Source organism: Symphodus melops (assembly GCF_947650265.1).
Source record: "Symphodus melops genome assembly, chromosome: 21".
Taxonomy (NCBI): Eukaryota; Metazoa; Chordata; class Actinopteri; order Labriformes; family Labridae; genus Symphodus; species Symphodus melops.
The window spans coordinates 15226945-15240508 of NC_136711.1; the positions used below are offsets into that span (position 1 = coordinate 15226945).

Genomic DNA, 13564 nt, shown 5'->3' on the forward strand with positions numbered 1-13564 from the left:
TAAGGAAGTACTCAGACAGGTCATAACCCATGTTGTGCTTTTTCTGCCAACCAATCGTTCACAGTGAAAACTATCTGGTGAAATGGTCAAGTTCCGGTCTGGTGAAGGACATAGACCAGCTTCATAACCTCCGAGCAGTCTTCACGGTGAGTTTGCTTGCCTGAATGTGCGACTCCGTGTATGTGTGTGTGCGCGCACGCGTGTGGGTGTGTGTGTGTCTGTGTGCGTTTGCTGGCCTGTGCTCGTCGACTGTTTATTCAGCCATGTTATGAGGCATGTGGGACCCTGTTTGCAGAGCCTGTATTTGTTGAGCTCTCTCAGAAAGAGCCCGGCTCGCTGTACGTATTTACCAAGGCAGTCACCTCTATCTAATGGAAGCCCAAGGGCAGAAGGGTCAGTGTGCACCCACTGGGAGCACTTTGCTGGTTCTGGATGGTATTGTCCACGGGAAATGAATTTGTAGACACAATCACAATTGTTGCAGAAGCAATTTGTGGTGAAGTTTGCCCTTAGCACAAACCCATCTTTACTCAAGAAAGTCCTTTTAATTGATCAGTTGTTGGTGTGCAGTCTAGCAAGTCTGTTATTGGATAAGGCTTTAAATCAATATGCATTTTCCCGGGGATATTTACCCAAAATTGTGCAATGTTGTTGTAATATTATTATTATTTTTTAGCTCAAATTTACATCATATTTAATTTTGCTGTTACTTTCTCATCAGGATTTGGGTAGTGAGGATCTTAAGAGGGAGAAGATCAGCTTTGTGTGTCAGATTGTAAGAGTTGGACGCATGGAGCTTAGAGACAACAACACCAAGAAGCTGACTTCAGGACTGAGAAGACCCTTCGGAGTTGCAGGTACAGCAGATTAAACAGACTCATAGATAACCCCCCCCCCCAAAAAAAAAACCAAAAAAAAAAAACGGGCAAATCATGAGCTGTAATATACTTGTTAAAACAATTTCACTCATACATTTGAATTCTGTGCTCCCCTCTGTTACTTCTCTACAAACTAAAACAGTAATGAATTGTGGTGTCCCACAGGGTTCTATTACAGGCCCAGTTATTTTTCATATAGACACATGGATGACCACCTGCCATAAAAATAAATTGTTTTAAAGCCAAACTGTACATTTCTGTATCCCCGGATTGCTCAAGTCACATTGACGAGTTTCAATGATTATATGATATAAATGAGTGGACATCAATCAGTTTAACAGAGCCAACAACACTTGGCACAAACTCTAAGATGGTTCGGCAGTCTTTGGACTACCAGTCATTAGCTCTTATAGGGAATACCAAGTCTAATGTGTTTTCTTTCATTCTAATGTGAAGAGAGGCTGCATGATCTAAATATGTAACACTTATTATCAGAACTTCAAGGCCCTAAATCAGCACGAGTATCCCTAAAAACCCTTTCTTTGCTTTACCATTCAAAGTAAGTCCTTGCCCAGATGAGTTCATAGATTTGGCTCCGATTCGGAGATATCCAACTTGGCGTAGAAAGAGAAATTACAGCTTGATTTATCTCATGTTGGCGAGCTGCCAGGCGTACGGTAAACTAATTAGATTGGTGTTCTGCCCTCGGTTCTCCAAGAGAGAAAATGATACCCCTCCTTCAGTCTTCTTTTCCGCCTGCCACTTGAGGAGATGGTAAACGACGGCCTGATTTATGAGGGCTTGTCTTAAGACCTCCTCATCACCGCGGTGCCACACATGGAGAGCCTGATTTTATTTAATTTTTTTTCTGAAGTTCTCCATATGAGTCACAAATAAAGGGGTTTTACACCATTGACCTCTAAAATGTTGGCTATTAAATAATGTTCATGACACACTTTTTTGCTCCTATTTTGGGTTAAGATTCATCTAGTCAAATTGACTTACATGTGAAATATAAACATTTGAACATTTGATAAAACATGTTAGTCACAACACAATTTTACGTGGTTTATTTTTGTGGTCTTGATAACCCCGCCCTCAGCCGGCGGTCGAAACACAAAGACCTGGTTCCAGATTAGACTCCTTAATCAGCGCAAGAATCGCAGTGGTGGAAACAGGGTACAACAGCTATGTAGTCCATTTTTATAAAGTAGCTCGCTAACTCAGATTTGTGACATCATATCCTGTTCTGGTTGCATCTCAAATCTGATAAGATTTGAGAAGCAGAAGCACTGCAGAACAGAATTAGTGTTACTAAAGAGCAGACTGAAAAGCAGAGTTTTTTAAAATTTTAATAGATTTGGTTTCGTGTGATCAGAAGTGCGCTTATTCCTGTGCAGTCAGCCACACCCACCAGTGATGTCACAGACTCCTGGAAAAAAACCAAAACAACATTTCCAGCAAAAAGACGTTCAGCCCGCCTTAATAAGTGCTGATTGAAAGAGAGCCAACATCTGCTGCTGTCCCTCCCAGATGTCACCTTAAAAAGCAGCTATTTGTTTCTCTTTGCGATGGTGTACTCCGCAGGCCTTGAGCATGTTTTAACCCTCTGTCTTTGTTTTCCCACAGTAATGGATGTCACTGACATCATAACGGGCAAAATGGACGACGAGGACAAACAGCACTTTATCCCATTTCAGCCGTAAGTGGATTGTTGGGCCGCGCACACAGTAAATCACACTTACACAAACAGGAGCATGGAGTTCCTTTCGGCTTGGGATGATATTGCATAGCGGCTACCTCTTATGTATATTTCCATCACACTGAGTATGTACAGTATGTTAAAGACTTTGTAGGGTTTTTTTTTTTTTTTTTTTTTTTTCAAGTCTTGATCCTTGACACCTGATTAGCAGAGGTTTAAAGAGTGAAGCGCTCGCCTTATTCCCTGCTGACTCAATTAAGGCAATCTCATTAAATGCTGCCATTCTCGTAGCACTACGTACAGAGCCAGGGTAACCTTTCCCTTAACGTGATTTCCTGCATAATTGGAAAAAGCTTCAGATTCAGGCAGTTTAGCTGCTAGATCACCTCACTTAGAGCTTTTATCTGTGGGCGTAAATCAGGAAAAATTAGTGTCTTCCAGTGTGAAGAGAAGAATAAGATCTCCAAGCAGGGTTATTTATGTCCAAGGGGGGGAATACTTGCTGTGGAATTTTTAACTGATGAAGTTTTGAAATACAGTGGTCCCATAAGCCATTAGTTAATGTGATTTCAAGGCCAGCAGAGACAGGAAGCAAAGGAGTTGTGTAGGAAAGGTTGTGTTTAATTGTGATATAATTCGGCTAGACTTTTGGCATCCAAAGACGAATGGAAATGGCTTTCATAATGGACTAGAAAGACTGAAATCCTCCTGAAGCAGTTTGAAGTGAAGACACTTCATGATTCTAAGTTGACATCATACATGGCAGCTTGCCATGGATGATGTAGTCAAACAGTGTCCAACTGTTTTAATTAAATCAGATCCAATCACATTCAGTTATGTCCTCAATGCCATTTAAGGCCCTGCTCCTGTTGTCCTACAATGTTTTGTCCTGTGATGAACCTCTATTGTTAATTTTTTGTATACTTCTGTCTTTGGATTGGTTCTTTTTGAAAAGTCGGATGAGTTGGAGTTTGAGTGACTGCAAAGAATGACCTACAATGTCACTTTAAAAGCTTACATCACTGCTGTCTTCTCCTCCATGCTCTATGTCTTCTGGTTGGTCAGAGACGTCTTATGAGATGCCGCGTCTCTCTCACAGCTTTCTCAGATCACATCTGCTACTTTCTTTCGCTCTGTACGACACCCGCCGCCGCTCTTCCTAATCAACCTGGAGCTGTTTGCTAGAGCTGCACCATACCATTTTTAATTTCCTCGTTATTGAGGAATGTTATGTGACTTTTTTTTCAATATAAACGTCTCTAAAGTCTGAATCTATCGCCGTGAAAAAGATTAACCTTTATGCCTTTGTTCAGGTAGGACAGTGGATAGAGTCAAAAACGTGGGGAAAAGAGAGTGAGGGCAACAACCTCTGCACATGAACCAGTAGGCTCGCCAGTGCCTCCAATAGGAACTATTTTAAGTAAATAAACAAAGGAAGATATCAGCTACCCTCAGTTTAATTGGTACCAATTCAGTTCTGAAAATACAACAACTACTTTTCGGTTCATCATGGCTGTAGGAGGAGCTTCTTGCGATCCCATGTAGTAAACCCCGCAGAAACTGTGAGCCTTAGCTACATACAGCTGTGTGGGGTTCTTTAGCTGACTGTTAAACAGACTGAAATAAATACTCATAAATGTCATTTTGTGTCCAATAATAGGCCTTCAAAAACTCGGTGTACTCTTTCTTCGTTTTTATTTTCAACGCCTGAAAGCGTTTCAGAGGGGAAGGTGGCGGGTTAAGTGTAGCACGAACGCATGTGCAATACTGCTCCGTCCACAGGGGGCACCAAAATCAACCATAACAAACGTTTTGTTTAATTTTTGCATTACTTACATTACTTTTACATTACTTTTGAAGAGTTTACTCACACTACACTTCATTATGATTTCAATGTAATCTATTGTGGATTGCTTTCTCACTAAACCACATTGGGTGTTTTTGGTTAAGCCTTTTGTATTAGGTTTCCATTTTTGACAACATTTCCAGACTGACTGTGGGCAGGTCAATCTTCCCAAATGCTACAGATGAGCTGTAAATGCTGACTGGGCATAATTTCCTAAAAATGATTTCTCTGTGTGTTTCCTTCATTACCCATCCTGCCTCACTGTTAACTGCTAACAAGCGGCTTTGTGTCTGTCAAAATATTCGCATCACTTTCTGGTGTGTCTCTCTCTCTCTCTCTCTCTCTCTCTCTCTCTCTCTCTGTCTCACCCCACTCCCCTCCTCACAACACCACCGCTCGTCCTCCTCCTCCTCTGTCTCTGCCATCTCTTCTTCTCTGTTGTGTTCGTACTGTTGTGTGCATACTGCAGGCTAGCGTTGGATGATGCCATTCGACACAAGCAGCTGAACATCTCCCGTTTTTCACCCAGGGTGGCGGGGGAGAACGACTTCCTCCAGACTGTCATCAACAAAGTTATCACCGCCAAAGAGGTCAATCACAAGGGCCAAGGTACAGTGACAAAAATCACACAGAAACCAGGAGGAGGGAACACGGCACAATACTGACCCCCCCCCCCCCCCTGTATCTGTCTGTATAATTGTGATGTCACAATTATACAGACTCCATAGTTATACAACCGATGTAAACTAGCTCTAGGCTAACTCTGGTACAATGCATCAAATCACACCCAGAAAGGGTGTTATGGAGGATATATAAAGACCTACAGTATCTTATATAAAGAGACATCATTTAATCACACCTCAAAGTAAATGTGCGTCATAAAGGTCACCTTTACGCCGGCGACAGTTTAACCTCAGCTGCATTTTCTCGAACTGCTGTCATTTTCCCTTGATGCCACATTTTTTCCTCCCTTCCTACAAACTACCTTTACCTCGAACACACGAGCAGGACGTTGGAACAGTTGGTCTCGCTAATTAGAACATCATTCTTTAAGTCGAATGCTCCCACTATAAATCGCTGCTCCTGCTATAAATAGTTGCCCTCATCACCATGACGACAGGATCCAAGTAATCCAGCTGTTAATTAAGGCTGGTGAGCCTCCTGCAAAGACTTGCACCTTATCTGTGATTAGCGATCTGCAGTTAGAAGCCCAACATTAAGCGGTCTTTGAGGGACCCGGGTGCAGGGGAGGGGATGGGGAACAACATGACAGCCTCGGCCGTACTGTCACGCTTGATGAAGATGTACTCGGATAAATGTCAGGTCTGCTCCGGCTCACGCAGGGAGGAGCAGCGGAGCAGCTGTTTCGGTCACGTATCAAACGGCTTCGGAGAGATGTGTCATTGGTAACAACAAGTGGCCGGGAAAGTGTACAGGAAGCACCACTCGCCGCACTGCAAGACGACATCTTTAATTGGACGCCTTGTTTTAAGGCCTTTTCAAGCCTTGTTCAAAAAAAAGTCTCCCCTCCTCCTATCGAGATTATTAAAAGGAGTGTGGTTACAGAGATGGAGCTGGCACACTTTGCACCAGCTTCTCTCGAAAGCGAACAAGTCCTAAATCGTCGGGACATATGACCCATGAAAAACCCTTCAGACCTTTATTCACAATAATGCTGAGCCACAGAGGTTCCTCTAAAGCTTCCCAGCCTCAGGTTTCCAAAGACCAATTATTTAAGTCTAGAAAGAAGTGCACAATTTAAATATTTCACCATAAATGTCACTTATACCCATATTGGAAGAAACAAAGTGCCTGAAGAAGGAGCGTTGGGGATATTATAATTCATTCTGCAGTGGGAAGCAGACTTAATAGTATTTATTTTCGGCACGATTTTCCCATCTAGGGTGCTGAGGTTGAAGTTTCTCTTTCTATTATTACTTCTCAGAAGTCGCAGTTTTACATCGACTGAGGGTTTTGTGCAGTTACTGCAGCAATATGTTACCTTGAGACAGTTCAAGGGAAGAGTAGTCCTTCGCAAAAGGAAATTCAATGTGCACATATTCAGGTGTAACTGTCAAAGATTAGATGGTACATTCACCATCTTCATGAATTTCGAGGTTTTCATGTCAGCATATTGGAGATTATGTCGTTTTTTGTTATCCAAGGTGTCTCTATAACTGTGCACACATGCAGTATGTTCTGCTCAGTGGTTTCCCCTACAGCTACTTGATGTCACTGAGAGCAGAAAACAACTTGAAGCGGTTTCTTTTTTCACTGTTTTCCCAGGGCACTTTTCTCTCACGCTGTCGTCTCCTGACACTATCGTGTTCCTTCCCTTGTTTTTCCATTTATTTAATGTTTTTTTTATGATCATCACCAGGCCTGTGGGTGACTCTGAAGCTGCTCCCTGGAGACATCCATCAAATAAGAAAGGACTTCCCTCACCTGGTGGACCGATCGACGGCTGTGGCTCGCAAGATGGGCTTCCCTGAGATCATCATGCCAGGTTGGATGAGTGTTTTCAAAGTCTGTATGCACGAGACATATCCACAAAGAGATTAACTTTTTTAAAGAACACATCATTCGTTATAGTTTTACTCACACTTTAGGTTTTTAATGGACTAAAATCAGCCGTTAAATATATAATTTGCACTTTCTACTTATAGGATCTAAGATGTATTGAGTTATGTATTAACATTCAATTCTAAAAAAATGAATGAAAAAGAGGAAAGATTTCCTTGTTTATGACCTTGTTTTTTTTTTCCTGCTTCCTAAAGGAGATGTGAGGAATGACATCTACGTGACTCTGGTTCAGGGCGATTTTGACAAGGGGAGCAAGACGGCGCACAAAAACGTGGAGGTGACCATGTCTGTTTACGACGAGGACGGCAAGAAGCTGGAGGTACGCCTGAGGAATTTCAACTCCCATCTTTACTAGTTTTTCCAGCTCGTTCTCGGCGTTCAGGACAAAAGTGCTGTTAGCCGCTCGCGCCCCCTCCATCCCCCCCTCTCTCAGACACTCTGTGATTTACCGGCGCTTTCTTTAATCTCACACACCTCAGCACGCTGCCTAACTGACCAGGACTCTCATAAAGCAGTGTGATACACAGGCCGGACTGGACACCTCTGCCGCCTGTCAAAAGTGACAGAATGCGGTGTTGGTGCTTTGCGGGTGATTAACTAGCTTAAAATGTGCTTCACTGCTGCCGGTATCAACCTTTATCATGTCTGTTACAGACCAAAGTATGGGGACAGAAAACAGGCGGCGTAGTTTGAAGGTTGAGGGTAATGAGATCTAAAAGCAGCTTTTCCCTTCTGTGGCCTCTTCCATCAGATATGTACAAGTCAGGGTGTAAAGTCCGAGACCGGTGTTAGACACGTTACTGAAAATAAGTTACAGTCAATCAAAAAGTTACTTACAGAGTTCGTACAGTGTAACTAGTTATTTGGGAACGTAACTTGAATGTTAGCGTTTATTTTTCCGAGAAATTTAGTCTTTTAACGTTTCTAGATGCCTTTACTTTTTTATTTTTTAAAACTTTTTATTTGAGTCTTGAGAAAAAAAGCAAAACAAGCAACAGCATTACATGTAGTGACAAGAATAAATACATAACATATATAGAAGTTATACTTTTAAGGTAAGTACCTGTTCTGCACAGATGTGAATATGTTTTTTATCCAACAACAGAAAAGATGAGTGAGTATGAGGAAGAAAGAAAAGAGACCAAAAAATAAAACACAAAAGGGTTATAAATGCCATTAAAAGGAGTCTTAACGGCATGATTTCCATCTTTGTTGTTGAATGTCGTTCACTGCGGCGCAAAATCCACCAGATTTGAAGATGAGAGGAGAAACAGCGAAACGACAAGAACCCCGACATAAGTCAGTTAACTTTCCATAACTGTGCGTGTCAGGCTCCTGTGGGCTTCAGATGGACACAAGAATGTGTTCTGCTGTTGGGATGCATCACCCCGAGGACATCGGCAAGTTAAGCGTGTTGACAGAAATGGGCGGGATGTCAATATTGTGACCCCAACTACCAATCCCCACAGCGCAGACTCTGGCTCCATGTGATGTCACCGGCTCAAACTATCCCCTCCCGTCGCATGGGGTGTCTTGGCTTCATTTTTATACAGCAGAGGGAGGCGACGCGTCCATGTTTATACACAGTCAATTAGATGAAATGTGCAACACAGAGATTATTCAGTCCAATTTAGCCTTTTGTTTTCACTCCAAAGATGTTTATGCTACAATGGGAAAGTCTGAACATTCCTGGAAAAAAAAAAAAAGACAAAAAACATCTGCATCATCTCAGTCACTCAAAAATCCTCTTTTTTTTTTTTTTTTTTGCAGTTTCTAATACTTAAATTTCTCCTTGCAACGATTAATTCTATAAAACGAGGCGGACACTTGGGGTCAGTTTATCGATTTTTTTCCCTTCATCCCTGATATTGTGTTGTTGTTTTTTGGCCGACAATCGTTTCGTGTGATTTAGTGGTTCCATCTTCAGATTGTCGGGGGGTTGAACACATTTCAGTTCGGGCCGGTTCACAGCCCTAGTTCTACTCAGCCAGTGTCAGATAACATTTAACTGATGCGCGTAAGATTGTCAGAGCCTGCTGTCTGATTCAAATCAGTGTTGTTTACAGTGATCAGGAACATTGATCACATAGACGAGCGTGTTGCCAAGCCGTCTTTGGAGCGCCCTCCATCATCTTGTCTTTCACATTTAGCGCAGCGAAGGCTCGGATTAATCTGTTCGGGTCTCTTGGGGCCAACACTAATTGGTTAAATTCTCTCTCTTCCTTCCTGGATTTTTTTCGAAGATGAAAAACACTGTCATTTCCTGTCTGCTAGTTTGATGTCTGCGGCCCGTTTCAGTAAGGTTACAACCAGCAGAAACGTTCTCTTTAATGCACTCTAACCCTCGATTGGGATCATAGAAGCTACAGCCTCCAAAGTAAAAAAAATGCTTTCTCCTCTTAAGCCAATTATGTAATGGAATAAAAGCCGCTATACTTGAAGACATTTTGAAATAGAGGAATGTGAAAACTCGCTTCGAGGCAAGTTTGGTAATAGGTTTACTTTGCACTTTTTTACTTTTACAGGCGATTATTGTCTCTGTCTCAGCCGTCTTATCCTCCCTTTTCATCCACTGCTCTCTACTTTCTCTTTCAGCCTCAAAGAGGATTTGTGATGTTGTGCAGCCAGAAGCTGGATGGTGACTTCTTATCACCTCGGCGTATTAGCGCACCCTCATAAACCCATTTCACCTGCGGCTAGAGAGGTCCGCTTCCCTCCCCAATCTTCCTCTCTCCAGACTTTGGAGCCGCTATGAATCCTGGCCACTTAAAAAGAAAGGGGGCAAAGTTTCTAGTGCTAACACCTGCCCCCCCCCCCCCCCCCAAGATCTGCAAAGCATGACGAGGGAATATGGGGCCTGTTATTTCGCATAATTGCTGGTTGTCAGAAGCCATTAGTGTTGGAGCATTTAAGCAGAAGAGCACTATCAGGCCAAGGAGTCAGCTGGGTTTAGTGGGGGGGGGGGGGGGGGGGGGGGGGCGGCCATCCGCTGTCACTCCATCCAGGGTGCCAAATCCCGCAGGTGGAACGTAGACTTTTTACATTCGCACCCTGAGCGAGCCTACGAGGAAAGACCGATTTTCTTGCTCGCATCCATCGGCAGCAGCTGCTCTGCCTCTCTGCACCTGGCGTCCCTCCACTTTCACTGCATGGGAGCTCCTTCTCCTCCATCTTAAATAATTAATTTTCTCATTTCTTTCGTCTTTCCACAATGCTGTCGAGAGATTGGCAGCAAAAAGGCAGGTTCTCCCATACAAAGGGGGGGCCACAGCTTTGAAAGGCCTTTCTGATAGATTTAGGCTTTGTGCGCGAAGGGGGACTAGATTTCCTGAAAATATGCCCGAGTCATTTTTCCACATGTTGCGAGTGTGCTAATGTTTGGACACACTGATAAAAACTCAACCGTCCGGATTTTGCCCCTGTGACTGAAGCCAAGTTATTAAACCAGATAAACTTCTTCCTCTTCTTCTAGAATGTGATCTTCCCTGGAGCGGGGGATGACGGCATCAACGAGTACAAGTCTGTCATCTACTACCAAGTAAAGCAGCCACGCTGGTTTGAAACAATAAAGGTGAGTCTCTCTCTTCTTATTAACCTGCTCACTGCTTCATCTTTTTATTCAAATTTCAATTATAACTCCCAAGCTTGAGTGTGATACCACCCTTTGATAGGATTGTCAAATCCATTATTCAACACAACACAGGTTTCCATCACTTGTAATTTGTAGAATAAAGACTGTGGTGTCAGTTAATATTCAGACATGAAGCTTTGAAGCCACAACAGAGAGCTATGAAGACAAAAGTAGACTGAAGTTTCAGTGTACAATGGGTGGGCAGAAGAAACGTGAAGGTAGTTATTTATTGACCCATTGGTAATAGAAGGAAGAAAAAAACTAACACGATTTTGAAAGGAGCGTTCCCTCAGTGCTACGTCTGTACCCGCCCCCCCCTCCCCTCTGCTCTCCCGTAAAAGCCACGCCCCTCAATGACATGCACAAGCGCCATTGGCCCAGAAGCGGACCTCAGCTCGTGCTTTGAGTGTGGGCCTGTGCGTGCATGGGGTCGAGAACGAGCGGTGAGACGAGGAGGTTCCCGATTGGTTCATCAAAACAGCACCGTGCTGCAATCAAGTCTATTTATCAAGTAACGTTCAAGTACATAGCAGCAAAAAGGAAAACCTATACCTCAACAAAATGAATTTAACCAACAGCTCCTCTTAGTGGCAGTCGGCTATCCTATGATTGACCTCGTGAGGTTTAGCACTATTTTACGACACTCAGCAGTGTGCGTCTTAAATCTCCCATGAGGAGAGTGTGTTCATGAATGTCGATTTGTGTGTCTTAGATGACCTCTGTCTGTGTTCTCAGGTTGCTATTCCCATCGAAGATGTAAACCGGAGTCACCTGCGATTCACCTTTCGTCACCGCTCATCACAGGACTGTGAGTACAAACGAGAGAGAGAGAGAGAGAGAGAGAGAGAGAGAATAAAAGAAACGGCAAATCCATCCAGCGCCCTAAAAAATGGGACCTATCCAATTCAAGCAGATGTGTTGCACGGTGATAAATACTTTGAAGCTGAGCCTTTATCACATTAATCAGAAGCATTAGTCTGCCCCCTGCACAAAGCAGCATCATGGAGTGGCTTGTCGGAGTCTACAGCTGGGATGTGAGAAACGCCTGATGGGACTCGTTTGCTCATCCTGACGAGTGTGTAGCTGAATGTGAAGTTGCACCGTCCCTCTGGTTTTTTTTTTTAAACATCCTTCTTTTTTTTTCTTTTTTCTTTTTTTTTAATTTTGGGGGTGTGGAGGGCCAGGGGTAGCCTGGAAATTGGCAGCCCTGCCGTCCCATCTGTCCGCCACATGGCCAAGACCGTCCCTCCAGCAGCAGGAGTAGAACAGGGAAAAGGGATTTTTAGAGAGGCGTTAGAAGCCACGACAGGTGTATGTTTATTAAGCAATCTATTCATACGGCACGGAGGGTGAATTGGGTAGATGTCAGCATGGAAAAGTATACCCCCCCCCGCCCCTCTCCGGTAGAGCAATCCGCAGCTGCTGTCATCATCCACCTCCAAATCCTTCAGCTCTGTTTGCCTCTCGCTTGCATGCAGGTGGTTCGGAGGAAATAGCCAGGTCTCTGAGCTCATCACCGGCTTATAATCCACTTGGAGAGTTCGCTTGTCATGTTCGGCACCTTGCTCCTGCAGCTAATGCTGTGACGAGACAAGCCTTTGAAACTCCGCGGCATGCTGTTATTGGGCTTTAACGCTTTCTTCAGTAACTGGCTCACCTTAAGTGACTGTTGGGCTGCAGGGCCACGCTGATGCTGCAAAACCTTCAAATTCAGCTGAAAAACGACAAAAGAGATGCGTATAAAAAAAAAAAAAACGGCTTTTATTGTGGGGATTTGCACATGACATGTGCAAATTTCTCTACGAGTGAGTGTCTTTACACAAGTATTCCATCATAGACGCATCTGGTCATTTATAATCTTTGGACGATGATAAGTGTGTGTGTGTGTGTGCGTCAGGGTTAGGCAGCCTTAAACTGATATTTTAACCATTTCTTATCATAATAGTAATGTAAAGTCCTATGTACAGTGTTCATGATGGGTCCAATTATGTCATACAGAGGTAGAATTGTTGCGCAGGCGGCGTCCCCTCAGAAATCCTGCGGCGCAGTTTTCACCAACTCTCAGTAGACTTTGATATATTGGCTCTGACTGCTCGGGCTGTTACGGCTGCTTGTGCACAAGGTTAGTTTGCGTAAATACGGGCCCCAAGTTCATCCCGAATCACTGCAAAATATCTCATGTCAAAATGTGCAAAGAGGTGGTACTTTGTTGCAGCGCAGTTTTGGACCCATTTGGGATTGCTTTGAGAATCCAGCTGTGACTTTTTGTCTCATTGGTCGAAGCCATGCAACTCTTTCGTGATTCAGGCTCCACTTTTTTTTTTTTTTTTTTTACCTTCAACTGTCTTGATAATTTTACATCAACCACTCTGTTTATTTGCACAAAATAATTCATCTCAGTGGCGTACATGACGCCGCATTGATTGGAGGCTGCCTGCAAACTCAAGTGACACTTTTTGCCTCCGTTTACAGTAACGTGAAATAAAAGTTGCACACTGATTCAATTTGTGTCAAACTGCACATTTCATCTCAGAGAGGAGCCTTTTAATGCAGGGTATCTTCTAACTAGGATGTTTCCATGTACAGAAATGATTCTGTCATCGCCTACACTGACATGAATGAAGGTAAATCAAAGCTTACACGTCACAGTAGTGCAGAATGTAACATCTCGACTCCACCGGCAATGAGGGGGAAGTAGTTTACAAGCCTGTGGAAGTGTTTTTTTTTTCTTTTTTTTTTTTTGAAGAGGAGCAGAGACAGTTTGTCAAAAGAAGTCCTCTCACTCGTCTGCCTCTGCGTCATCTGCCCGCGCCCTTCGTGCTTCCTCCGCTGCTTCTAGCTAGTGCTGAACTTTTAGTAGAAACGCAGAGTGACAGAGCTGCTCTCGACTACAGCTCTTGTGCGCAGTGTCTCAGCCCTCTGGT

The 13564-nt window shown here is 43.5% G+C and overlaps 1 protein-coding gene across 2 annotated transcripts in view; it reads left to right on the plus strand.

The window, feature by feature from the left end:
- The window catches only part of dock1 (dedicator of cytokinesis 1), a 179904-nt gene that overhangs the window by 28760 nt on the left and 137580 nt on the right, over positions 1-13564 (plus strand). The window contains exons 9-16 of one of the 2 annotated variants that reach the window (XM_079334262.1): positions 65-146; positions 722-857; positions 2508-2580; positions 4896-5035; positions 6807-6932; positions 7204-7328; positions 10482-10580; positions 11376-11448. In XM_079334262.1, coding sequence (XP_079190388.1) covers positions 65-146; positions 722-857; positions 2508-2580; positions 4896-5035; positions 6807-6932; positions 7204-7328; positions 10482-10580; positions 11376-11448 — 854 coding nt within the window. The remainder of the gene's footprint in view (positions 1-64; positions 147-721; positions 858-2507; positions 2581-4895; positions 5036-6806; positions 6933-7203; positions 7329-10481; positions 10581-11375; positions 11449-13564) is intronic. The other variant, XM_079334263.1, reaches the window with a different exon arrangement.